This window comes from Dasypus novemcinctus, chromosome 3 (genome assembly GCF_030445035.2).
Source record: "Dasypus novemcinctus isolate mDasNov1 chromosome 3, mDasNov1.1.hap2, whole genome shotgun sequence".
In the NCBI taxonomy this organism is placed as follows: Eukaryota; Metazoa; Chordata; class Mammalia; order Cingulata; family Dasypodidae; genus Dasypus; species Dasypus novemcinctus.
Genome location: NC_080675.1, coordinates 52661206 through 52688807, shown reverse-complemented (window position 1 = coordinate 52688807; position 27602 = coordinate 52661206). Strand labels below are relative to the sequence as shown.

Sequence of the window (27602 nt, the reverse complement as noted above, 5' to 3'; positions counted from 1 at the left end):
AGGCAGCACAAGCCGACGCCATTTGGTGTTATCCGCCATTTTAGGAAGAGCTGTTGCTGCATGCCTACGTTTTCTCAGCCTTGGTTACTCCACTTTCTCCCTGAGCCCAGTTGTTGGCTATTAGGCACATGGCTAATCTCTTGATCCTTGAGCTGCTCCATGGCCCAGCCTCTTGGGAGCTTTATGCTTCAGCTTCAGCTTTAGCTGCTAGTGATCCTTGAATTCTGTCTCTCACATGGCTAGGTCAAAGTGGCAGAGCTCCCTTTTCTGTGTGTATTCTTTCTCTTTCTATCTGTTTATATGAGCCTCCAGTAAGCAGGTAGACACCCAATCTTGAGTCATGGCTCACTGATGTAGTCCAGTCAAAAGAGACCTAATCAAGTGATCTAATTAAAGTCCCTTAACCAAATCTAATGCAATCAAAGGATCTCATACCCACAATAATGGATTAGTTAAAAAACAGTCATCTTTTCTTTTTTGAATTCACCAAATTCGAATGGTCACATCAATTAACATTGTATTTTTACTGTAAAGGCAAGTACTTAATTCAGCCATTTCATCCTTTGACTTATTTGTGTCATATCTGTTTTTGTGTCCTTCTTTTTGTCATTTTAGTTACCCTTTGTTTATAATTTTCATTTCTTCACACTATTTGTAGCAGTTTGATATGGTTATGAATTCCAAAAATAGATGTTGGATTATGCTTGTAATCTGAGCTGTACCTGGGCATGAGTGAATCATAATTCATAATAGGGTGGGGACTCACAGATAAAAGGCATGGCAAAGAACAGAGTTGAGGGTTTTCTGGTGTTGGAGTTTTGATGTTGGAGTTTGATGCTGAAGTCTTAAGCTGGAGCCCCAGGGAAAGAGAGCTGTTTGCCTGATAGTCTACAGCTGACCTTGTGAAGAGAGGCAAAGCCTAGAGAGCCTCATAGTCTACAGTTGATTTTGTGGAGGAAACAGAGGAGCTGAGCCCAAAGGAACCCAGAAAGCCTGAACCCTCACTGATGTCAGCAGCCATCTTGCTCCAACATGTGGAAGTAGACTTTGGTGAAGGAAGTAACTTATGCTTTATGTAACTATAAGCTCCTACCCCAAATAAATACCTTTTATAACACCCAGCAGATTTCTAGTATTTTGCATCAGCACCCCTTTGGCTGACTAATATACTACTGAAGGCCACTCTCTCCTTTCTTTTTCTTTCAGGCTGCAGAACTCCAATTTCTTGTAGGGCAGGTCTCCTGTCTGCAGACTTAGTTTCTGTTTATCTGTGAATATTTTGAACTGTCCCTCATTTTTGAAGGATAGTTTTGCTGGATAAAGAATTTTTGGGTGGCAATTTTTCTCTTACAGTACCTAAATGTATCATACTACTGCCTTCTCAATGGTTTTTGATGAGTATTCATCACTTGGTCTTATTGCTGATCCCTTGTATTTGACAAATTGCTTGTCTCTTGTTGCTTTCAGAATTCTCTCTTTATCTTTGGCATTTGATATTCTGATTAGTATGTATCTCAGAGTAGGTCTGTTGGAATTCTGGAATATGTTGTCCTTCTTGGACATGTATATTTATGTCTTTCATAAGTGTTGGGAAATTTTTGGCCATTATTTCCTGAAATATTCTTTTTGCCCCTTTTCCCTTCTTTTCTCCTTCTAGGGCACCCATGCTGTGTATGTTTGTGCACTTTGTGCTGTCTTTCAGATCCCTGAGACCTTGCTGAATTTTTTCCATTCTTTTCTCTGTCTGTTCTTCTGTATGTAAGAGTTTGATTTTTCTATCGTTTAGTTCACTGATTCTTCTCTGTTCAACTCTGCTATTGCATGCCTTTAGTATATTTTTAATCTTTCTCTTGTGGCTTTCATCACCATAATTTATGTTTCTTTTTACACTTTCAAATTCTCTCTTTTTTTTTTAAGATTTTTAAAAAAATTTATTTCTTTCCCCTTCCTCCCCCCCCCCACTTGTCTGTTCTCTGTGCCCATTTGCTGTGTGTTCTTCTGTGTCTGCTTGCGTTCTTGTCAGGCAGTACCGGGAATCTGTGTCTCTTTTGTTGTGTCATCTTGCTGCATCAGCTCTCTGTGTGCGGTGCCACTTCTAGGCAGACTGTGCTTTTTACATGCAGGGTGGCTCTCCTTGCAGGGTGTACTCATTGTGCATGGGGCACCCCTACATGGGGATACCCCATGTGGCATGGCACTCTTTGTGCACAGCAGCACTGTGCATAGGCCAGTTCACCACACAGGTCAGGAGACCCTAGGTGCTGAACCCTGGACCTCCCATATGGGCATTCTGTCAGTTGAGCCACATTCACTTCCCTCAAATTCTTCTTTATACTCACACATTATCATCTAATATTTTTTGTCTCTTTAGCCATATTATTCTTCGTCTCCTTGAATTGATTCAAGAGATTTGTTTGAACATCTTTAATTAATTGTTCCAAATGCCATATCTCTTCTGAAGTTTTAATTTGTTTCCTTGAGTGGACCATACCTTCCTATTTCTTAGTATGAATTGTAATTTTTTGTTGATTACTAGGCATCTGATTATCTTGATGAGCTTACCGTAAAAGTCAGTTTCTTTCTCTTGCCTGAGGTTTAATTGTTAATTGGCTTTGTGGAAAGGTTCTCCTTTGACGCTTTGTCCACGTTATTCTAGACCTTTAGAAGAGGCTATATTTTGCTGGTTAGGTTTTCTTTTGCTCTTTTTCATCTGAATCTCCCTGGAGATGTGGTACAATTTTTAGTATTGCACTTTTCATACAGTTGCTTAACATCCAGGAGAGAGTGTCCTATCTTATGTTCTTCTCTGGGAATCTTGATCTGTTTTCTTTGTTTCTGTTTTGACTCTATTGTTCTTTACACTCCTTTTCTTGTCTCCAGCTGCTTTCACCTGGAGAGCACGTTTCTGGGAGGAGAGTCACCCCTGTAGAGGACTTTCTCAAGTCAGTATTTCACAGCCAAAACAGGGCTAGGGTATCCATGAAGGGGGTGCAGTCAAGCTTCACAGTATCCTGGGGAAACCATCAGGAATGACACTAAAAGCCTCCTTGATGACTCCCAAAGCTCTGCGTTTCTGGCCTGCCAGCAAATGCATCTTTAAAAATCCTCTGCCCCTGTCTGGCATAGGATTGAAACAATGGCTTCCCCTGCTTTCGTTCGGGGAATATCGAAACAATAGCTCAGAGTCGGGATCCAGCAATCCAGATTCTCCAATCAAAAGCTGTGATCAATGATCGACTGTGCTAATTCCTTTTCTTTGAGAAGAGAATTTTTATATCTCTTTCTTTCACCAGTGAGTTAGCCAGGGACTGGACCCCAGTGCAGCCTGCCATGAGAGTGGGTGATGGGCTTCAGCATTTGCCATGCGGAGAGAATATTTCACTGTTCTTTACTGTAGTTTATCAACCTCTTCCTCCTGCTCTTTCCTGGATGTTGTACAATTTTTTTTTCTGGTCTCTGGAGCCCCAGAACAATTAAGACAATTCCTGCATATTTAGTATCTGTTTTTGTGGAAGGATTGAGTCCTGGAGTTCCTGACTCTGCCTTCTTCATTGGAAGTCTCTTACAAGGTTTTAATACGTATAGAGTTAAATTGTCAATACATAATTTGGAAGGATAAAGAGGAATAATTCAGAAATATGTTACAGGTAAAGGTGTAACAAAAGAAGGAAAACAAATCAAATTTCAAAAATGATTATTAATCTTTTTGTGCCTATGTAAAAATTTTTAATGAGTTAGAATATTGCGTGAATATTCTTCAGAATGTGTATTCAGCTCTCTTTTCTAGTCATTCTGTCATAGTAGCTGTATAAGTTGTACATTTATTCAGGTGTTGGTACACCATGGCCTGCAGACCAGCTGCCTGTTTTTGTTAATGAAATTTTATTGGAATGCAGCCACACTCCTTTGTTTTCATATAGTTTGTGGCTCCTTTCATGCTGCCATGGCAGAGTTGAGTGGTTGCTGCTGAGACCTTGGCCCCCTAGAATATTTACTCTCTGGCCTTTAAGCAAAAGTTTGCCTGGAAAGCAGTTGTGGCTCGACTGACAGAGCATCTGCCTACCATATGGGCCTCCTGACCCGTGTGGCGAGCTGGCCGACATGCATTGCTGCCACGTGCAAGGAGTACCATGCCATGCAGGGATGTCCCCCATGTAGGGGTGCCCCACATTCAAGGAGTGCGCCCTGCAAGGAGAGGCACCCTGTGTGAAAAAAGCGCAGCCTGCCCAGGAGTGGTGCTGCACACATGGAGAGCTGACACAGCAAGATGACACAACAAAAGTGACACAGTTTCCTGGTGCCGCAATGTCAAGAATGCAGGCGGACACAGAAGAACACACAGCAAATGGACACAGAGAGCAAGACAATGGCGGGGGAAGGGGGAAGGGGAGAGAAATAAATAAAATAAATCTTAAAAAAAAAAAAAGTTTGCCAACCCCTGGTTTATGTGTTACTTCTTTTTGGAGGGCCTATAACCTTATTCTATCAAATGAGTCCTTCTGTGAATAAGAGTTGGTATATATTTCTAGATGACTGGAAAGTAAATGCTCAAATAATATTTTTAATATCTTCCATTGATGATTATTACACAGGCACTAAAGTAAAGTCAATAAGAACACAAACTGACTTTTGTGCAACAAAACCTATGAAGATGGATTCTAAAATGCAGCATTCCTTCACTGCACTACCTCATGGTGATCAGCAGTATATGTTCAGTCCAAGCAGAGAAATGCCTACTCTTTCAGGTACATTGGAAGGTCATCTAATTCCTATGGCTATTCTTTTAGGTAAGAATCAACAACATACATGTGGCTGAAGTTTAAATTAAGACATGTAAATAAATATTCTTATTGCAATAGCAGAACTTAACAAGATAGTGCTGACATAATAATTTCTTAACTTTTCTTATATGTGTTGTGTATATTTGTGAGGAGGACCTTAGAATGTATCTTATGCTTTGTAACAGCAGTCTATGAAATGATGGATTTCTACTATAGTCTTACAGAATGCATTCTTTTGGTACTTTGTAATACATGCTATAGGTGAAATAAAATTTTTTTAAAATTTTAGAAATGTCATGGATATTTGTAATGTAAGAATTCAGGAATTTTATTTGGCTTAGTAATATTGTGTCTTACAGAAAGTACTTTAAAGCACATTTTGTATACTTTTGAATAAGGCTGTGAGAAGAAGTTATGCGATTGTGTATTCTATGCCAATATTGACTTATTTGAAGTCTCTAAAACTCGTCATGTTAAAATTGAATACATCATTTTTGCTTTCACAATAGCTCTTCAAATCTGGTTAGCTACTTTTTTCTTTCAGTGTCATTGCTATTTTCATAATTTTTAAGAATGATTTAAATATGAATTTGTTAACATGAGAGAATTTTTAATTTTTGTTATTACCAGTTAATGATATGTCAACTTTGTAGCTAATGTCTGTTCAAAATGCCTTCTAGTAGTATAACAACTAATACATATAAAATCCTTCCTATGTGCCGGGTATAGTTCTAAGTACTTTACATAAAATTAACTAATCTAAAACACCGTGTAAATTAGGTGTTTTTATAACAATTTTATAGATGAAGAAACTGAGGCACAAAGGGATTAAGTACTGTGCCAAGGGACATACAGCTAGACTGAAGCTACAATTCAAACCCAAAAAGTCTGGCTTTAGTATCTATGCTTTTAACAGATACACTGTACTTATTATTTTGGAATTTAGGACACAAGTGAACATTTGAAGTGAAAGCTAACAAGTTTGTGACAGCTATTATAGCTATCAAGTAGAAGTTCTATATGCTATTGGTAGTCAAACAGTAGTACTATGTTGCTTGTTTATTATTTTTGTATAGAAATTTATTCCATTGCTACTCTGCTAGGATTTTTTTTTTTTCCTTTTATTTATTTATTTATTTATTTATTTATTTTTTATTGACTTTGTAATAATATTACATTAAAAATATAATACTCTGCTAGGATTTGGGAATAAAAATAATGCAATACATTTAGTCCTGGCTCTTCCACTTACAAACTGTTATGACCTTGGGCAAATTATGTTATATCACAAGACCTGTTTCCTGAACTATAAAACGTGGATAATATTAATAATATTAATACTGCAACAAGCTTATTTTGAGAATTTTAATTAGATAGTGTATGTTTAATGTACATAAGTACCTAATGTTATCACTGTTAAAAGAGTGATGTGTATGTTGACAGTGGTGATGATGAAGGGACAGGTGATTGTTGGATAGCATTTTCCTTTTATATAAGAATATAGTTACAAAGATCTACAGTAGTGTATTAGATTTTTCCCTTTATTTCTTAAATAATTGACTTATATTCTCCCCTAATCCTAGGACAAACCCAAAGTAATAGTGATTCCAAGCCACCTGCTGGATTGATTATGAGCAAACCACACCCTATAACAGTGACTACTTCTATTCCTCCATCATCTCAAAAAACAGAAACTAGTGCAAAGAAGCCTAACATAGCAGTTGTAGAGATGAAGTCAGAAAAAAAGGATCCACCTCAGCTTACTGTTCAGGTATGCTAGGATACAGGACCAGGAAATATTAAGGAAAAGTCTTTGGCTTAATATTAATACTTAAAATCCGTTACATTGCTTTGTGAAAACTTTGCTTTTACCATTCTTTAAAAGTGATATTAGCATGGTAAGTTTATCATCATTCTGTATGATTTAAGCTATCTCTTCCAAGCCAATAACTAATATCCAGGCGACACAATGGTGTTCCAAAGGGAATAATTGAACAGTGTATTGTAATTAATATTTTAAAAAATTAGTCTGACTTAATGTAATTAATACTCCAAACTTTACTCAAACATGTATAAGAAGACTTGAATGAATAAAAAGGAATTTCTATCTATCCATGAAGATGGAATATTCAAATTGTTAATCTTTCCTATGTTAATGTATAATTTTTGGTGAACATCTAACTAAAACCAAAAATCAGGAGATTTTTAAAAAACTTAGATTTCAGGATCATTTTGATAACTTAAAGAGCAAAGAGTTTAGAAAAGTCACAGGGTATTAGTACAGGTCCAATGTAATACAGTATTTCAGAAATAGCTGTTCTTTAAAAATAATGTAATACCTTGTGGAGACTGCATAAATCAGTATGAAATAGGATTATTGTAAAGAAAATAATGTATAATTGGTTAGCAATATGGGAAAAGGATCATTTTAGACTTCTGCCTTACAGATGAGCCACAAATAGGCTCTCGGTTAAAGTACAAAATATAAACAGAATTAAAAGACAATTGCATGGAATTTTTATCAAAACTGAAGCTAAATCTAGATATGAAAGAAGAAAACTTAGATATGTTAGGAAAATATATTTGAATTCATAAAAATCTGAAACTTTAAAAAAAAATTTATTTCTCCCCCTCCCTCCATTGTCCATTCTCTGTGTCCATTCTCTGTGTGTGTTCTTCTCTGTCTGCTTGTATTCTCATTAGGCAGCTCTAGGAACCAATCTCAGGACATTCTGGAGTGGGAGCGAGATGATCATTCTCTTGTGCCACCTCAGCTACCTAAAATCTGAAACTTAAACATGTAAAAATTTCAAAATAAAAAGAACATATTAAAAGGAATATGCTAGTAGAGGGTTAGTTTTTTTATAAATGTATTTTTTACTGAAGTATATCCCTTATACATGAACATGAATAAAGAATAAGTATATAGTAAAGATTGTGAACTTTCAAAATAAACATATGTAACATCATACAGGGGTTCTCATACATCACTCCTCCACCAACACTTTGCATTGTTGTGAAACATTTGTTACAAACTATGCAAGAGCATCATCAAATAGTACTACTAACTATAGTCCTTATCTTACATTTGGTATATTTTTCCCGAACACATTCTATTTTTAAAAAATATATTTTTATTACAGAGGTTGTGAACTTGCTAAACAATCATACACAATGTATAATTCCCATACAACACCCCTTCACCAACACATCACACTGTGGTGGAAAGTTTATTACAGATTATGAGATAATATCATCAGACTTTTACCACCAACCACGGCCAATAGTGTACATTTGGCACACTTTTTCCATACACCTCCATTTTCAAAATAGTACATCTTTGGCATTGATGCAAGAATATTATAGTATTGCTATTAACCACAGTCTGTTGGTCAAACCAAATGTAGTTTGTATATACTTCTCCAGATTCTCACTACCCTGCAATAGTGATGCTCATCAGCATTAACTCACAGAAGGACACTCTTGCATATGTATCCTCAACCACAATTCTCATCTACCTCTGGGTTTACTGTGTTATTCAGTCCCTAGATTATTCTTCAGCTTTTTTCTATTGACATTAACTTCCCTAGGCTACCCTTTTCAGCCACCATCCCATTTATAAATCAGTTGCTACTCACTATAATGTGTTACCATCAGCCCTGTCCATTACCACACTTTTAGTCAAATTAATTAAAACATCTTCCTACATTAAGCATCAGTAGTTCTTCTCAACCTTCCTCTTATCTCCTAATAACCTATATTCTAGGTTTTAACTCCATGTGTTTATTCTTTGTATTTAGTTCATATTAACAAGACCATGCAATATTTGTCCTTTCGTCTTTTCTTACTTCATTTAGTATAATGTCTTCAAGATTCATCCATGTTACCGTATGTGTCCCAATTTCATTTCTTCTTACTGCAGCATAGTATTCCATCGTATGTATACACCACATTTTGTTTATCCATTCATTGGTTGATGGACACTTGGGTTGTTTCCATCTTTTGGCAATTGTGAATAACACTGCTATGAACATGGGTGTGGATGCCTTTTAATTCTTTTTATTGCCTGATTGCTCTAGCTAGAACATCTAGTACTATGTTGAACAACAGCAGTGACAGTGAGCATCTTGTCTTGTCCCTGATCTCAACAGGAAAGCTTTCAGTATTTCACCATGTTAGCTGTGGGTTTTTCATATATGGACTTTATCATGTTGAGAAAGTTTCTTTCAATTCTTATCTCATATTTTTATGAAGAAAGGGTGCTGTTTTTTGTCAAATATTTTTTTCTGTGTCAGTCAATAAGATCATGTGATTTTTCTTCTCTGATTTATTAATGTGGTATATTATACTGATTGATTTTTTTGTGTTGAACCACACTTGCATGTCTGGTATAAAACCCACTTGATCATGATGAATAATTCATTTAATGTGTTGTTGGATTTGATTAGCAAATATTTGAGGATTTTTACATCTGTATTCATTAGGGAAATGTGTCTATAATTTTCTTTTTTTGTAATACCTTTATCTGGCTTTTCTAGCAGAGTAATATTGGCTTCATAGAATGAGTTTGGTAGCATTCCTTCTTGTTCAATTTTTTGAAAGACCTGGAGTAAAATTGCTATTAAATCTTTTTTGAATGCTTGGTAGAACTCACCTGTGAAGTAATCTGGTCCTGGGCTTTTCATTTTGGGGAGCTGTTTCATGACTGTTTTGATCTCTTTACTTGTGATTGGTTTGTTGAGGTATTCCATTTCTTCTAGGTCAGTGTAGGTTGTTTGTATGTTCCTAGGAATTTTTCCATTTCATCTACATTGTCTAGTTTCTTTGCATAAAATTGATCATAGTATCCTTTTATGATCTTTCATATTTCTGTGTGGTCAATAGTAATGTTCCCGTTTTCAGTTTTCTTTTCATTTATTTGCATCTTTTCTCTTTTTTTTTTTCAGTCATTGTAGCTAAGGGTTTGTAGATTTTGTTAATGTTCTTGAAAAGCAAACTTTGGTTTTGTTAATTCTCTCTATTGTTTTTATTGTTCTCAGTATCATTTTTTCCTTTCTCTGATCTTTATTTCAGATTCCTTCTACTTGCTTTGTGATTAGTGCTGTTCTTTTTCTAGTTCCTCCAGCAGTGTAGTTAAATCATTGATTTTATCTTTCTTCTTCTTTAATGTAAGCATTGATGGCTATACATTTTCCTTTCAACATTGCTGTAGCAATTTGATATGGTTATGAATTCCAAAAATAGATATTGGATTATGTTTGTAATCTGATCTGTACCTGGGCCTGCCTGAATTATGATTAGGGCTTTAATTAGGCCATGTCATTAGGGCATTGCGTCTCCACCCCTTGGTGGGTGGGAATTCACAGATAAAAGGCATGACAAAGGACAGAGTTGTGGGTTTTTGATGTTGGAGTTTGATGCTGAAGTCTTAAGCTAGAGCCCCAGGGAAAGAGATAGAGCCGTTCACTTGATAGTCTACAGCTGACTTTGTGGAGAGAGGCAAAGCCTAGAGAGCCTCATAGTCTACAACTGACCTTGTGGAGGAAACAGTAGCTGAGCCCAGAGGAACCCAGAAAACCTGAACCCTCACGGATGTCAGCAGCCATCTTGGTCCAACATGTGGAAATAGACTTTGGTGAGGGAAGTAACATGCTTTATGGCCTGGTATCTGTAAGCTCCTACCCCAAATAAATACCTTTTATAACACCCAGCAGATTGCTGGTGTTTTGCATCAGCACCCCTTTGGCTGACTAATACCGAACTGCCTTTGCTGCATCCCATAGGTTCTGATATCTTGTATTCTCATTGTTCTTTGTTTTGAGATATTTATTGATTTCTCTTGAAATTTTTTCTTTGACCCATGATTACTTAAGAATGTTATTTAATCTCCATATATATGTGAATTTCCCCTTTCTCTGCTGCTTGTCGATTTCCAAATTTATTCCATTGTGATCAGAGAAAGTGCTTTGTATAATTTCAGTTTTGTTGAATTTTCTGAGATCTGTTTTGTAACCCAACATATAGTCTATCCTGGAGAAAGATACATGAGCACTTGAAACGAATGCATATCCTGCTGTTTTGAGGTGCAGTGTTCTGTATATGTCTGTTAGGTTTAGTCCACTTGTCATATTATTTAAGCTCTCTGTTTCTTTATTGATCCTCTGCCCACAAGTTCTATTCAGTGCTAGAGTGGTATATTGAAGTCTCCAACTATTATTGTAGAGATACCTTTTTTCCCCCTCAGTTTTGCCAGGGTTTGCCTCATGTGTCTTGGGACATTCTCATAGGTGTATATATATTTATGATTGTTATTTCATCCTGGTGAATCATCCCTTTTATTCATATATATATCCTTCCTTATCTCTAATAACAGTTTTGCTTTTAAAGTTTATATCATCTGATATAAGTATAGCTACCGCAGCTTTCTTTTTTGGTTACTGCATGCATGGAATATTTTTTTCCAACCTTTCCCTTTCACTCTGTTGGTATCCTTGGGTCTAAGGTGAGTCACTTGCAGACAGCATATAGATGGCTCATATTTTCTTATCCATTTCACTAGTCTGTGTCTTTTGATTGTGAAGTTTAATCCATTAACACCCAATGTTATTACTGTAAAGGCAGTTCTTATTTCATCCATTTTGATCTTTGCATTTTATCTGTTATTTTATTTTTGATACTTTAGTTACTGTTACTGATACTGTCATCATTTCTAGACTCTTTTCCAAGCCTCTCTCTCTCTCCTATCTTTTCTTTTCAGGCTGTAATACTCCCAATATTATTTCCTACAAAACTGGTCTTTTTGTTATAAACTCCCTCAGTTTCTGTTTATCTGTGAATATTCTAATCTCACCCTCGTTTTATAAAAGTTAATCTTGCTGGATATAAAATTCTTGGCTGGCAGTTTTTCTTTTGCAATATCTTAAATCATATCACTGCCTTCTTACCTCCACAGTTTCTGATGAGAAATCAGCACTTAATCTTATTGGGTATTCCTTATATGTTACACATTGCTTTTCTCTCAGAATTCTCTCTTTGTCTTTGGCGTTTGACATTTTGATTAGTATATGTCTTAGAGTTGGTCTGTTTTGGATTATTTGGATGGGAGTAAGTTGTGCTTCTTAGACACATATCTATATCCTTCATTAGGGTTGGGAAATTTTCCACCATTATTTCTTCATGTATTCCTTTTGCCCCTTTTCCCTTCTCTTCTCCTTCCAGGACACCCATGTCATGTATGTTTGCATATCTCTTGTTGTCATATAGTTCCCTGAGACCCTGTTCAATTTTTTCCATTCTTTTCTTCAACTGTTGTTTGTATGTTCGCTTTTGGAGGCCATGTCTTTGAGCACACTGTTCCTTTCCTTTTCTTCCTCAAATCTGCTGTTATATACTTCCAGTGTGGTTTTTTTTTTTTTTTTAAGATTTATTTATTTCTCTCCCCTCCCCCCGACCCCGGTTGTCTGTTCTCTGTGTCTATTCACTGCGTCTTCTTTGTCCGCTTCTGTTGTTGACAGCGGCACAGGAATCTGTCTTTCTTTTTGTTGCATCATCTTGTGTCAGTTCTCCATGTGTGTGGCGTCACTCCTGGGCAGGCTGCCCATTCTTTCGCGCTGGGCGGCTCTCCTTACGGGGCGCACTCCTTGCGCATGGGGCTCCCCTACGCAGAGGGCACCCCTGCGTGGCACGGCACTCCTTGCGCGCATCAGCACTGCAGGTGGGCCAACTCCACGTGGGTCAAGGAGGCCCGGGGTTTGAACCGCAGACCTCCCTTGTGGTAGGCAGAGCCCTAACCACTGGGCCAAGTCCGCCGCCCCAATGTGTTTTTAATTTCTTTTTTTTAAATGTATTTCTCTCTCCTTCCCTGCCTACAGTTATCTGCTCTCTGTGTCCATTCGCTGTGTGTTCTGTGTCCGCTTGTAATCTTGTCAGCGGCACCCAGAATCTGTGTCTCTTTTTTTGTTGTGTCATCTTGCCGCATCAGCTCTCCATGTGTGCGGTACCATTCTCGGGCAGGCTGCACTTTTTTCGTACTGGGCAGCTCTCCTTACAGGGTGCACTCCTTGTTCATGGGCTTCCCCACGCGGGGGACACCCCTGCGTGGCACAGCACTCCTTGCGCGCATCAGCACTGTGCGTGGGACAGCTCATCACACGGGTCAGGAGGCTCGGGGTTTGAACCTTGCACCTCCCATATGGTAGGCAGACGCCCTATCTGTTGGGTCAAATCCACTTCCCTTTAATTTCTTTTATTGCACCTTTCTTTTCCACAAGGTCTGATATTTTTCTATATATGCTTTCAAATTCTTCTTTGTGTTCTCCAGTGTTGTCTTTTTTTTTTTTGTAAGATTTATTTTATTTCTCTCCCCTTCTTCCCCATTGTCTGTTCTCTGTGTCCATTTGCTGTGTGTTTTTCCGTGTCCACTTGCATTATCAGGTGGCACTGGGAAACTGTGTCTCTTTTGTTGCGTTAACTTGCTGCACCTGCTCTCCATGCGTGCGGCACCACTCCTGGGTGGGCTGTGCTTCTTTCACGTGGGACTGAGTCCACTAATCAGTAGTTGAGGTCAGTGGACAGCTGTCTCTTCCTCCACATTTATGGGAATTGGAGCTTCTAACTTCAGCCATGGAATAGCTCCTGAGGCGGCTTGCACCACTCTAGTAGGATGGACACTGACTTCTGCAGCGTGGCTTGCTGTTTCCCAGAAAACTGCTGCAGGTTCCCCCAGCTTCCACCCGGCCAGAGGTGGTGGTGGGGTTTTAGGCTAGACCTACAAGCCAATCTGGGTGGAAAGAAGCTGGTCGCTACCAGCATCGTGATTTTCAATCAGCCCCGCTTCCCCTCATGCCGGGAATAGAGTTAAAATGGCAGTTACCGGCCTCCTGATGTCCTGGGTAGTCTCAAAATTTAGCTGTTCCTAGGGTTATACTTTTTTTTTCTTTTTTTAAAAAATTTGTTATTTTATTTATTTATTTCTCTCCCCTTCCCCCCCACCCCGGTTGTCTGTTCTCAGTGTCCATTCACTGCATCCTCTTCCCTGTCCGCTTCCATTGTTGTCAGCAGCATGGGAATCTATGTTTTCTTTTTTTGTTGCGTCATCTTGCTGTGTCAGCTCTCCATGTGTGCGATACCACTCCTGGGCAGGCTGCACTTCCCTTTGTGCTGGGCGCACCCCCCGCGCACAGGGCTCCCCTACGTGGGGGACACTCCTGCATGGCAGGGCACTCCTTGCTTGTGTCAGCACTGCGCATGGGCCAGCTCCACACGGGTCAAGGAGACCCGGGGTTTGAACCGTGGACCTCCCATGTGGTAGATGGACGCCCTAACCACTGGGCTAAGTCAGCTTCCCATAGGATTATACTTTAACCCACTGATTTTACTAATCAGTAGCTGAAGTCAGTGCCACACTGTGTCTTCCTCCCGTTTTTTCAGAAATGGAGCTTCCAGCTCCAGCCGCAGAATAGCTCCTGAGGTGGCTTGTGCCTTTGCAGTGTGGAGGGCTCTACTCATGAATCCTCTTTGCAGATGAGCAGTCTTCCCCTTCCATACTTTTAAGGATGTTACCAGAGACTCTTCTGGTCTCCTGCAGCCCCCAAACAAGTGCTTTAGAGAGCTCTGGGGGATTACTAACTGCCCTATAGACACGCTGACTCCAAGATCTCCTTACTCTGCTGCCATATTGGCTTCCCCTAGAAGATGAATTTTTAAATATAAAGAGTTCCATAAATTAATAAGAAAAAATACAGATACAAATCCAGAAGTACTCAAAGGACACGAAAGAATCTATAAAAGAGCAAATACAATTTATAAGCAAACTGAATAATTTCCATCTTGCTAGTAACCAAGATAATGCAATTTAAAATAATAATGAACCTCCATTTTTTAACTGGGGTAAAAAAAATTATATTTTCTATTTTTGCTGAGGGTTAGAGAATCTTAAAATAACTTACATTTTTTATAATATTACTAGAGCTCGTTTGGGTTGCACATTGGCAGTAATTATCAAGAATCTTAAATAATCATACTCTGTGGCTCAAGAAGTTAATCTAATTCTGGTTATCTAGCATAATGAAATAATTAAAGTTCAGGGAAAAAATTACTGTAGATGTGAAAATGTTTTTTTGTAGTGATATTTTTAGTAATGAAGTAACTGGAAACATCCTAAATGTTCACCAATAGGGTTAAATAATCAGGCTTGTGTATTTGTTGAGATATTATGCAGTTATTTAAAAATATAATAATGGTGTCTGCATGGCAGCATGATTAGGGCTTATGACCTAATAAAAGGAAAAATTAGGAATGAAAAAAATCTATTTACATTTTTACTATGCAAAGCTATATCGTAAAAAGTCAAAGGGAATAGTGAAAGTGAAGTTATCCTAAAATAGTAGGAATTTGTGTTTTCCCTTTATTTTCCATATTACATAAAATATACTTTTATAACTGAAACAATTTATTATCCATTGACTTAATGAAAACTTAAGGTCATATTTTATTATCAGTATGTCGATTCACAAATAGAGATATTTAAGTCAAAATTTGAGCTGAAAACTGACTGTTGGTTCTTTTTTAGGTATTACCTAGTGTGGATATTGACAGCATTTCGAATATTAGTGCTGATGTTAGTCCCTCTCTACCTATTCCCAAAGAAATCTCACCTCCTCCTCTGCAAACCTGGATACAGGTATTTTTCAGAATTTTATAATATTTTGGGTAATGTCTGAATACAGATTTTAACTGTTTTTTCCATGCAAAACCTTCCATCATAATCATAATCTTAATTTAGGTTTTAAGGGAAAAAATCACTATCAATCTGTAATTGCTTATGAACTCGAAAATGGTTTGTTTCAGAGCCTTACATTTATAAACATTAAGAAAGTGTAATCCTTAGTGTAAGTTTTTGATAACTTGAATTATGAGACTCTAATATTTAAAAAAAAATTTTCTGTCTCTTTGTAGAAGAATTGGGCTTTAAATGGGAATCAAATGATATTTACCTGAATATGTATTTTATACTGACTATTGGAATTCATGTTTTGGGGATGTGAATTTGTGATCATACTATTAACATGATACAAAAATGTGCATTTGTTCCTGGTATTTATTTGCTACTGAGTCATGAAGTTATGACTTTACTATACTGCAAAACTGCACTGTAAATTTTCCTGTTGTATATATTGTAAACAAATTTGGCCATTGAAGATACAGCTTTAAGGAGAGAAAACACCAACAATCTGTCATAATCAGAAATAATAAAATAAGAGAACTAACCCTAAATGGTATTTGAGCCTAATTTTTTTCATCAGTGATTTTTTCACTGAAGTTTATCGAAACATATATTAGTACAAATAATTTTTTGAGCTCCTATTCTGCTGTCAATGAGAGGATGTTATGGTTTTTGGTGACTAGATTATGTTTAGTGAGGCCTAGAGGTTAAAATTATAAAATGACTGTTTCATTTAAAAATAGATGTAAAAGTAATTTTCTAAATTATTTGATTCTATATGTTTCTTTGAGTTTGTATGTACACTTACACATATAAACACTTTTCTTTGTCTTAACTCTGGGAGAGAAATCATAATCATATAAACCTATTTACTTGCATTGTTTATGGAGTCCTTGAGAGAAAAGCTGATACATAATTTTTCATAGCATTGAAATGGTGACCTAATAGCTTAAGAACTAGCTTGGATTTCATTTTCTAATTAAATCAATTTTGAACAAGATATTAAAATTAAAAAAAACAGAAGTTGGGCCATCTAATTATAAGCTTATGCTATGGGTAGAAATATGATACATTATATATAAATTTAAAAATAGCATTAAATACAACAATAACCTTCTTAAAATGCATTTTTAGACTCCAGTATTTGCCAGGGTAGATGAAGAAGAGGTGAAGTTTCCTGGAACTAACTTTGATGAAGTAATTGATATCATACAGGTAACAAACATTAGAAACCATGAGAAATTATTCACCTTAGTTTTACATCTGGTTTAATATCTTTTGACTGTCAAATTCATGTTACAGTGTTTTAAGAAGCATCCTTTTACTTTTGTTATACTTTTTAAAAATCATGAAGTTGTTATTCTATAGTACAGTATTATCTTCATCTCTATCATCTACTCTGCCTTCATGAAACTTAGTGAATTGTCAGCTATTTCCCACCTAGATTTTGTCTCTCCTGCTTTCTACTGTCTTGTTCCTTTCATTTTCCTTTGGCTTCCCTTCCTCTAATTTAGCTGTTCCCCATTCTATTCCATTTATCTCTCTCTGGACTAGTGGAGAGGTTACCTGTTAATCTGCATTGTGAGGTGTCTAAAATCCAAGGGAAGAGAAGTGGCCTAGCAGGAAAGTTATAGAAATGATAGGAATAGTAAAACAGAAGGAGAGAGGAAAATAGGAGGAAGTAAAAAAGAAAGAATTGGATCAAAGATCATAGAACATACAGGCTCCTTGAATAATAATGTATCCATAGACTTTAAAGAGGATATTTGTTGATATTTCTTAGTCTTTCAGAGCTAAGTCTAGTTTCAGTAATCTTAAAATGAAATCCTATTTTAGAATATGCAAAGGTATGCAATATGTTAATGTTATTTCTTCACAGGTATGTCTTCTCATGTGAGTTCTACATGAACGTCTTGAAGACAGAAACCTCAGATAAGGTTTCTTTGTATTCCTAATGTCTGGCAAAGACATTTGATAACTGTTTATTCAATGTATAAGTGAAAGAAACAGTTATAGAACTAGCCCTACCACTTATGAACTGTGGAACCACATTTTCAGATGTGATAATACTATTGAGTTATATTTTTGATAGTCCTAACTTTTTTTAGATACATAATGAAATAATTATAACTAAAATGATGTATCTATGTTTTGCTTTAAAATAATATGGGAAGGAGCAAGTGGGGGGTAGTATAGATGACACAAATTTGGTCATGAGATGATAATTGTTAAAGCTGGGGAAGTCATGTCATTATGTGTAATAGATATAAAATAGTGCGTCAGAACAATTTTGTCTTCTTTTAAATATGTATGAAATTTTCCATAATAAAAAGGTAAAAAATTCCAACAACTCTTGATATTGATGTGATATATAAAAGGACTTAACCTGCATGTTTCAGTGTAAATTGTAGAGTCATAGGAGCAAGCAGTGGTATTTAGACAAATCAGCCTTTTTATGGTAAAAAATTAAGTTCATAAATTTCTGGAGGGAAATGTTATTAATGTTTTATGCAAGAATAATCAGTTTTCTAGTTTGAAATCAGACTGTTTAAAGTGAATATTGAGTTTTAAAGAGACAAAATAATTGTGTAATTAAAGATTTTTCTTCAATGTGATTTGTAGGACTGATGTATTATAAATAATGTGATACCACCTAATTAGCAATGCTATTGGTTAATTTAGGAATGTTGGTTAATTCACCTAGCTAAGTTTCCTGTCTGTAGTTGGCACTTAGTAAATTTTGAACAAATGCATGGATATAATAGTAATGTTTTTATTATTCCCAGAATGAGGAAAAATGTGATGAAATACCAGAATACTCTGAACCAATTCTGGAGTTTAGCAGAAGTACTAAAGTTGTTTCTACAAAGTATAATGGTCCACCATTTCCTCCAGTTGCTTCTACTTTTCAGCCCAAGGCTGATATTCTGGCTAAAGTAATTGAGAATAAAGAAACAGTGGAAAATAGCTTAATTCAGTGGTAAGTGTACAATGGCATTGATGTGAAGACAATCAAGGTAGCAAAAATAAATGGAGAGTTTTAAATTTCAATTGAAAATCTTCTTCATTTTGTTTATTAAAGTTTTCCATTGCTACATTCATTGTAAAACCCATTTTATGTGATATTGATCATTAAGTTATTATTTCTGTCCTTGAGTATATATACTTAGACTGTCAAATACGACAACAGAGACTTTTTTCAAGTAGCAAAAGCCTTAAAAATGTACATGTTCTTTATTCCAATAATTCACTTCCAAAAATTTATCCTAAGGAAATAATTTTACAATTCTGCTAATAGGCTGTAGAATACCTAACACTTATATAGCACTTATGACAGACAAAGTTATTGTTTTAAATTTGTTTCTTATCTCAACTTACAAATGCTATTATGCCTTTTTTGAGGTACCCAGGGGTAGGGACTGAACCTGGGACTTCAAATGTGGGTAGCCAGCATTCAACCACTGATCCACATTGGCCTCCCTGAGTTGATTTTATTGTTTGTTTTGCTTGTTTTTTCAGGAGGCACTGGGAACTGAACCCTGGACCTCCCATGTGGTAGGCAGGCACTCAACTACTTGATCCACATCCACTCCTATTATTCCTATTTTTAATTCGGAGAAACTTGAAGCAAGCTATGGAATAAACCATACAGTAGCTGAATATTAATATACTTATCAAAATTAGGTTTAGAAGGATGTTTTTTTATATTGAAAGATACTAATATATGATGCATAAACAAAGCAGAATCCTAACAATGTAACCCCATTTTATAAAACCCACTCAAATAAAAATATATATGCATAGAAAAAAATTTATATACCAAATTGTTAACTGTATTGATCCCTGAATTTGGAATTACTGGTGAGCCTTAACTATATTTTTCAGCATGTTTGTATTTTTTTATTTTTCTACAATGAACACCTTGTATTTTAAAAAAAAGTCTATTGACTGTTCTAAAGAAATGTACCAGAAGAAGTCTGCTATTGCATTATAAGTAAATCTAATGATGAGGAAAATGGCCTAGGAAATCAAATTTTTGTTTCTTTTTTAGAGGAAAACAACTCTATATTGTTTTTTAATTTGACATTTATTATACATTTATTTCTTTGAAGACATTGTAAAACCCATTTTATGTGATATTGATCATTAAGTTATTGTTTCTGTCCTTGAGTATATATACTTAGACTGTCAAATACGACAACAGAGACTTTTTTCAAGTAGCAAAAGCCTTAAAAATGTACAATGAAGACATTGTAACTGGACTTCTTTTCTAGCTATGATCACTTTTTTTTTAATGTTTTATACTCCCCTGAGGTGCCTCCCTTGTTTGTTTGCTTGTTGTTTGTGCTTTTGTGCTCATTGTCTGCTAGTTGTTATTGCTCATTGTCTGCCCCTTGTTTTTTTTTTTTTTGCTCGTTGTCTGTTTCTTCTTTAGGAGGAACCAGAAACTGAACCCAGGACCTCCTCTGTGGGAGGCAGTTGCCCAACCACTTGAGCCACATCTGCTCCCTGATCACAATTTTTTTTTCTCCCCTTCCCCCACCGGCTGTTTTGGCTGTCTATGTCCACTTGCTGTGTGATCTTCTGTGTCTATTTCTTTTTGTCTTCTCTTCTCATTTTTCTTCTCTAGGATTTACCAGGATTCGATCCTGGGGACATCTGATGTGAAGAGAGGTTCCCTGTCACTTGGCACTACCTCAGTTCCTGGTTTCTGTTGTGTCTTGCCTTGTCTTTCTCCTTTCCCTCTCTTTTTGTTGCATCATCATCTTCCTGTGTGGCTCGCCGTGCGGGCACTTGGCTTGCCGTGCGGGCACTGGCTCGCCGCACAGGTTGTCAGGTGGGCACCGACTAACCGCGTGGGTCCTTGTACAGGCACTTGCTAGCTGCGCAGGCATGCCTTTACCAGGAGGCCCTGGGGATTGAACCTGGGTCCTCCAGATGGAAGCCCAATCACTTGAGCCACATCCACTTGCCCACATATGTTTTTATATGTATGTTCTCAGTGGAGAATCAAACATTTTAGGTGCATGATATATGAGGTAACCTTATTTTGAATGTAGGAGTTCCATTAATCTTTTCATTAGGGTTGTATAAAAGATTTTAATTTGATTTCATGTACTGTCTCCCACAAGGAGATTCTGTTTCATGCAGTTTATCTTCCTAGCAGATAGGTCCTTTTTTTTTTCTTATTTCCAGATTCAACTTTCAGAATGACTGTTTTCTTATGTAAGTCTTCGTATGCATGGGCAAAAATTATTTTTAAGTGTGGTATTTTCAACATTTTATACATTTCAACCAAATTTAAGAATCCTTAACTTTTATTCCCCAGGGTAGAACAAGAAATAATGTCAAGAATTATTTCTGGGCTCTTTCCAATCCAGCAACAGGTTGTATCTAATGTCAGTATTTCAGTCAGTGAAGCAAGTGAACCATTGACTTCTGACATTGGTAAGTGAAATGAAATCCTTTAACTTTTTTTTTTTATTAAAAGACAAAGCCTTTGGCTCATTGTGGATTTATATATTTTAAAGTTTACATGGGGCGGCGGACTTGGCCCAGTGGTCAGGGCGTCCGTCTACCACATGGGAGGTCTGTGGTTCAAACCCCGGGCCTCCTTAACCCATGTGGAGCTGGCCCATGCGCAGTGCTGATGCACGCAAGGGGTGCCCTACTGCGTAGGGGAGCCTCACGCGCAAGGAGTGCGCCCCGTAAGGAAGAGCCGCCCAGCGGAAAGAAAGTGCAGCCTGCCCAGGAATGGTGCCACACACACGGAGAGCTGACACAACAAGATGACACAGCAAAAAGAGACACAGATTCCTGTGCCGCTGACAGCAGAAGTGGACAAAGAAGACACAGTAAATAGAGAGAACAGACAACTGGGGTTGGGGGGGGAGGGGAGAAAAATAAATGAATGAATAAATAAATAAATAATTCTTTAAAAAAAAAGTTCACATGAATCCTGGGCTGACAAAAGATAAACTTTTACTTCCAGTATCACTTCTTCTTTATTTTTTAAATTTTTAAAAAAGATTTATTTTATTTATTTCTCTCCCCCTCCCTGCTCTGTTTTCTGCTCTCTTGTGTCCATTCGTTGTGTGTTCTGTGTCTGCTTGCATTCTCGGCAGCACCAGGAATCATGTCTCTTTTTGTTGCTCCTGGGCTGGCTACGCTTTTCATGCGGGGTGGCTCTCCTTGAGGGGCGCACTCCTTGCACATGGGGCTCCCTTATGCGGGGGACACTCCTGTGTGGCATGGCACTCCTTGCGTGCGGTAGCACTGCACATGGGCCAACTCACCACATGGGTCAGGAGGCCCTGGTTTGAACCCTGGACCTCCAATATGGTAGGCAGATGTCCTATCAGTGAGCCACATCTGCTCCCCCCATTATCACTTCCTAGTACGTATTTGTAGGAGAGGTTAGTTTCTCCTCTCCCCTTTGTTTCTGTACTGCAGCTTTCACACTTAATTGACTGATGCTCCTTCCCTCCAGCTCCTAAATCACTCTTTTCTCTGTATCACTTTGTGTATATCTTTTGTTATAGTAATTATCAAATGTATTATGGTTGGTTTTCATATCTTTCTCACTAACTAGACCATGAATTACTCAGGATTAAGATTTGTCCTTTAGTGCCTACCCTTGAATGACACTGAATAAGGGTTTAAGTATTCATTGAATATATAAATGAACTTTTTCTTTCTGGGATATACTCTCTTCTTCTGTTGCTGCTGCTCCTTTTTTTCTGTCAGCTTTTTAAAGGTATAAGTTACTTGGAATAAAATTCACTAATTCTAAGTGTATAATTTGATTAATTTTGATGAATGCACACGGCTATACATTATCCACACCAATCATGATGTAGGAAAAAATTTCCATTCCCGAAAGTTCCCTCATGCCATTTTTTTTAAAATAAGGTACCTGGGATTGAATTGGGAACCTCATACATGGGAAGCAGTGCTCAAACTACTACACCCACTCTCCATCCCTCATGCCATTTTGAAGTCCATTCTTACCCATGCTTGCCTCCCCTTAACCTCCATTCTACTGGCCCCTAGCAACCACTGCTATGCTTTCTATCACTCTATTTTTGCTTTTCTCAAATTTCATATATATAGAATCACACAGTATGTAGTCTTTTGTGTCTGGCCCCTTATATTTAGTATAATGCTTTTGACATTGAATCTGCTGTTGTGGGTAGTACTATTACATTGTGTGACTGTACCATAATTTATGGATACATTTACCAGTTGATGAACATTTTGAATAAAGCTACTATAAACATTTGCAAACAAATATTTGTGTAGACACATATTTTCATTTCTCTTGGTCATATAGTAAGTATATGTTTAATTTTATAAGAAAGAAACTACCAGAATGTTTTCCAAAGTGGCTGTACAATTTTATATTCTAGTTGCTATACATCCTCGGCAACACTTGGTTTTGTCAGTGTTTCTAATTTTAACCATTCTAGTAGGTACAGAAATATAGCTTATTGTGTTATTTTTTTAGTAACTCAATCTTTTTATCGATACTTTTTTTTTTTACTTCTCTCTCCCTTCTTCCCCCCATCTCAGTTGTCTGCTCTCTATGTCTATTCGCTGTGTGTTCTTCTGTGTCTGCCTGTATTCTTGTCAGTGGCACTCGGGATCTGTGTCTCATTTTGTTGCATTATCTTGCTGCGTTAGCTCTCCGTGTGTGTGGCACCATTCCTAGGCAGGCTGCACTTTTTTTTACACTGGGCAACTCTCCTTATGGGGCACACTCCTTGCGCATGGGGCTTCCCTATGCGGGGTACTCCAATGTGTGGCATGGCATTCCATGCGCGCATCAGCACTGCACATGGGCCAGCTCATCACATGGGTCAGGAGGCCCTGGGTTTGAACCTTGGACCTCCCATGTGGTAGGCAGATGCCCTGTCCATTGGGCCAAATCCACTTCCCATCCCATAAATTTTGATAAGTTTTATTCTCGTTTTCATTCGTCTCAATGCATTTACTAATTTTACATACAATTTATTCTTTAACCCCGATTGTGTTAGAAGTGTTGTTCTGCCTCCATACATTTGCGAATTTTCCCCTTTCCCTTCTATTATTGGTTTTCCAGTTTCATTCCATTATGATCTGAGAAGGTACTTTGTACAATTTCAGTCTTTTTAAATTTATTGAGACCTGCCTTGTGACCTAGTATGTGGTCTCTCCTGGAGAAAGATCCATGAACACTTGAGATGAATGTATCACCTCCTGATTTGGGATGCAATGTTTTGTATATATCTGTTAAGTCTAGTTCATTTATTATTTTGTTCAAGTTCTCTGTTTCCATGTTGATCTTCTATCTAGTTGTTCTGTCTAATAATGTGAAGTGGTGTGTTTGAGTCTCCAACTATTATTATGGAGATGTCTGTTTCTCCCTTGAGTTGTGTCAGTTTGCCTCATGTATTTTGGTGCACTCTAGTTAGGTGCAAAGATATTTATGACTGTTACTTTTTCCTCATAGATTCTCCTTTTATTAATTTATAATGACCGTCTCTATCACTCATAACTTTTTTGCATTTAAAGTCTGTTTTGTGCAATATTAGTATAGTTATCCCTTCTCTTTTTTGGTTACTGTTTGTATGGCGTATCTTTTTCCAGCCTTGCCCATTCAGCCGGTTTGTATCCCTGGGTCTAAGGAGAGTCTCTTGTAGGCATCATATCGGTGGTGCATGTCTTTTACATTCTGTCAACCTATATCCCTTTTTTTCAGGTACTGGAGGCTGGGGATTGAACCCAGGAGCTTGTATGTGGGAAGCTGGCACTCAACCACAAGCCACATTAGCTTCCCTGAGCTGGCGTTTTCATTAGTTTTGCTTGTTATTTGATTCTGTTTTTTCAGGAGGTACCATGAACAGATCCTGGGACTTCCCATATGGGAAGCAGGTGCTCAACTGTTTGTGCCACATCCACTACCCAGCCTATATCTTTGATTGGGTGTTTAATCCATTCAAATTCAATGAAATTACTGTAAATACATTATTTACTTCCATCATTTTATTCTTTGGTTTTCATATGTCATATCTTATTTTCATCTGTCTTTTTACTCTTTTGGTTAGCCTTCCTGCTATTTTTACCTTCTATACTCCAAACCTTTCTCTCTTGTCTTTTCTTAGGGCTGTAAGGCTCCCTTTAATATTTCCTGCAAAGGCAGATTCTTTTTTATGAACTTAGTTTCTGTTTGTTTTTTTTTTGTGTGAATATTTTAAACTTACCTTCATGTTTGAAGGACAATTTTGATGGATAAAGAATTCTTGGCAATTTTTCAGTATCCTTTTTGTATCATACCATTGTCTTCTTGCCTCCATGATTCATGATGCATAATCTGCACTAAGTCTTATTGGATGTTCCTTGTATGAGATGGTTTGCTTTTTTCTTCCTGCTCTCAGAATTTTCTCTTTATCTTTGATATTTGACATTCTGAGTAGTATGTGTCTTAGAGTAGGTCTATCTGGATATATTGTGATTGGGGTACAGTGCACTTCTTGGACATGTAGGTTCATTTCTTTCATGAGATTTGGGAAAATTTCGGCCATTATTTCCTCAAATACTCTTTCTGTCCCTTTTCCCTTCTCTTCTGCAACTCCTGTGACACACATGTTGTTGGGTTTTGTGTTTTCATTCAACTCCCTTAGCCCCTGCTCAGTTTTTTCCATTCTTTTCTCCTCTCTTCAATCTCAGTTGTTCTGTCTTCTGCATCACTTATACTTTCTTCTGTCCTGTCAAGTCTGCTGTTGTATGCCATTAATGTGTTCTCACTTATTGTGCCTTTCATTCCCAGAAGCTCTGTTATTTTTCTGTTCAGGTTTCCATATTCTTCTTTGTGCTTGTCTGGTGTCCTCTTAATGTCCTTTATCTAATTAGCTATATTTTCTTTCAACTTGTTGATTTGATTTAGGAGATTTGTATGAACATCGTTGATTAGTTGTCTTAAATCCTTTGTTTCATCTGGGGTTTTGATATATTCCTTTTCTTGGGCCATTTCTTCCATTTTCTTAGTGTGGTTTATAATTTTTTGCTGATGTCTAGGCATCTCATTATGATGGTGAGTTTACTTAGATGCTCAATTTCTCTTTCTTAGGGATTTAATGGTGGGAGGCTGTGTATTGCTGCTCCTCTTTGTTATTCTTGGTTCAGCCTGTTCTGGATCTTGATGATTGTCCTTGTTATTGGCTCAAATCTGGGCCCTGATCCCAGTAATATGTTGGAGATCCACTTCCATGGGCCTTGGGGAAGGTGGCTGTAAAGGTCCTTAAAAGGCCTCTTTTACTTATTTACTTTGTTTCCTCATGTGCACTTCCTGGTCAGCCAGCGGATAGTACTCTTTGGCAGTTCTCTTAATTCAAAACCTGGTCGGAGTGTGTTCACTGACTGTATCATGGACCAGATCAGTATGATAGAGCATCCTGTCTGGAAGCTAAGAACCTCATAATTCAGACTTTCTCAGTTCTTCTCCAGCCTCAGCTGGGAGCCCCCTCTCTTTTCCTGAGTAGGAAATAATTCCACTCCCCTCTGCTTCCTCAGCAGCCAATCCAGTTAGTAGAGAGGGTGATTGAGAGGGTCGGATCTCTTAAGTCTTGTTCTGGCTTCCAAGGCAAACAGTGATTTGGCCCCACCTGGCCTTGGAAGGTCTTGTGGGACACAGCAACCAAGTTTGTGGATCAAAAGCTGAGTCAGCCTTACGCTATGTCCCTCTCTCTTGTTTCCTGAGGAGTGGATTCCTAAGGCCCCCTTTGTCTGTAGCCACTGGCCCCAAGGCCTGAGAATTCAAAATTGTCTATAGGGTGGGGGAGGGCACTTGCATCTGCAGCTGAATCTGCAGCTTTAACTCACAGTTTTGCTGTTGAGATTCTTTTCTTTTTCTCCTGTCACTTCTGGGTGGTGTCTGACCTTATCCTGTTGTCCTACACCCTAGAACACTTCTTTCTAGGCTGTTTCTGCCTGTCCTAACTATTTTTGGGAGAGAGGAGGGAGTCCCTTGTCTTCCTAGTCTGCCATCCCTCTGGAAGTCATCTCATTGATTTACATTTCTTTGATTTCATGATATTGTTCCACTTTTCATATATGTACTTGCTAACTGTACATTTGCTTTGGTGAAGTATCTTTTCTTATATTTCACCCATTTTTTATTTTGAGTTTGTGTTGAATTATAAAAGTTCCTTATCCTGAATTCAAGTCCTGTATTGGATACATGTTCTGTGAATATGTTCTCCTACTTAATCTTTTGAAGACCAAAAGATTAATTTTGGTGATGCTTAATTTATTAGTTTCTTTCCTTTATAGTTTGTGGGATTATTTTTTGGTGTACTGTGTAAGAAATCTTTGCCTTAACTAATGTTTTAGTTTCCTAGGCTGCTCAAGCAAACACCATGGAATGGGTTAGGGTAAACAATGGGAATTTATTTGTTCATAGTTTGAAGCTGGGAGAGAGTCCAAATAAAGATGATGATTTCTTCTAGAAAACTGTGGCATTCTAGGGCTATGTGCTAATGATCTTGGTCTTTGGGTCACATGGCAAGACAAATGGCGGCATCTCTTGGTCTCTCCCTTTTCTTCTGGGTCCTGTTGATGTTCAAATCCTTACTTCTTGTGGCTTTTTAAATATGTCTGAAATACATTCCCTTTATAAAGGACTCCAGTAATAGGATTAAGATCCATTCTGATTGAGGTGGGTGTATTTGTCAGGGTTTTCTAGGGAGCAGAATGAACAGGAGATGTCTGTAAATAGTATGAAATTTTATAAGATTCTCTCATGTGACCTTGGGGATGCACAAGTCCAGATTCTGCAGGCAGGCTGCAAACACAGGGGCTCTGATGAAAGTCCAATGAAGGTCCCTGATGAGTTTCTGGGAGACGTTGGTTATCTGAAGATGAGCTGGGAAATTCTCTCTGAATGCTGATATCACTTCCCCTTTTAAGGCATTCAACTGATTGGATAAAACTTCCCTCATTGTTGATGGCAATATCCCTGGTTAATAGTAGATGTAATCAGCCATCAATGCAGTAAACTCACGGATGACGAAAGCCCATAAATGTCCTTGTATTACAGTTAGCCCAGTGCTTCTTTGACC

General features: G+C 37.5%; 1 protein-coding gene across 10 annotated transcripts in view; it reads left to right on the top strand.

Annotated features, from left to right (window-relative positions):
• Nucleotides 1-27602, top strand: part of KIAA0586 (KIAA0586 ortholog) — a 152171-nt gene that overhangs the window by 39977 nt on the left and 84592 nt on the right. For all 10 annotated transcript variants that reach the window (XM_058293360.2, XM_058293357.2, XM_058293359.2 and 7 more), the window contains exons 15-20: nucleotides 4593-4787; nucleotides 6365-6552; nucleotides 15352-15462; nucleotides 16639-16719; nucleotides 18291-18484; nucleotides 20834-20952. In XM_058293360.2, coding sequence (XP_058149343.1) covers nucleotides 4593-4787; nucleotides 6365-6552; nucleotides 15352-15462; nucleotides 16639-16719; nucleotides 18291-18484; nucleotides 20834-20952 — 888 coding nt within the window. The remainder of the gene's footprint in view (nucleotides 1-4592; nucleotides 4788-6364; nucleotides 6553-15351; nucleotides 15463-16638; nucleotides 16720-18290; nucleotides 18485-20833; nucleotides 20953-27602) is intronic.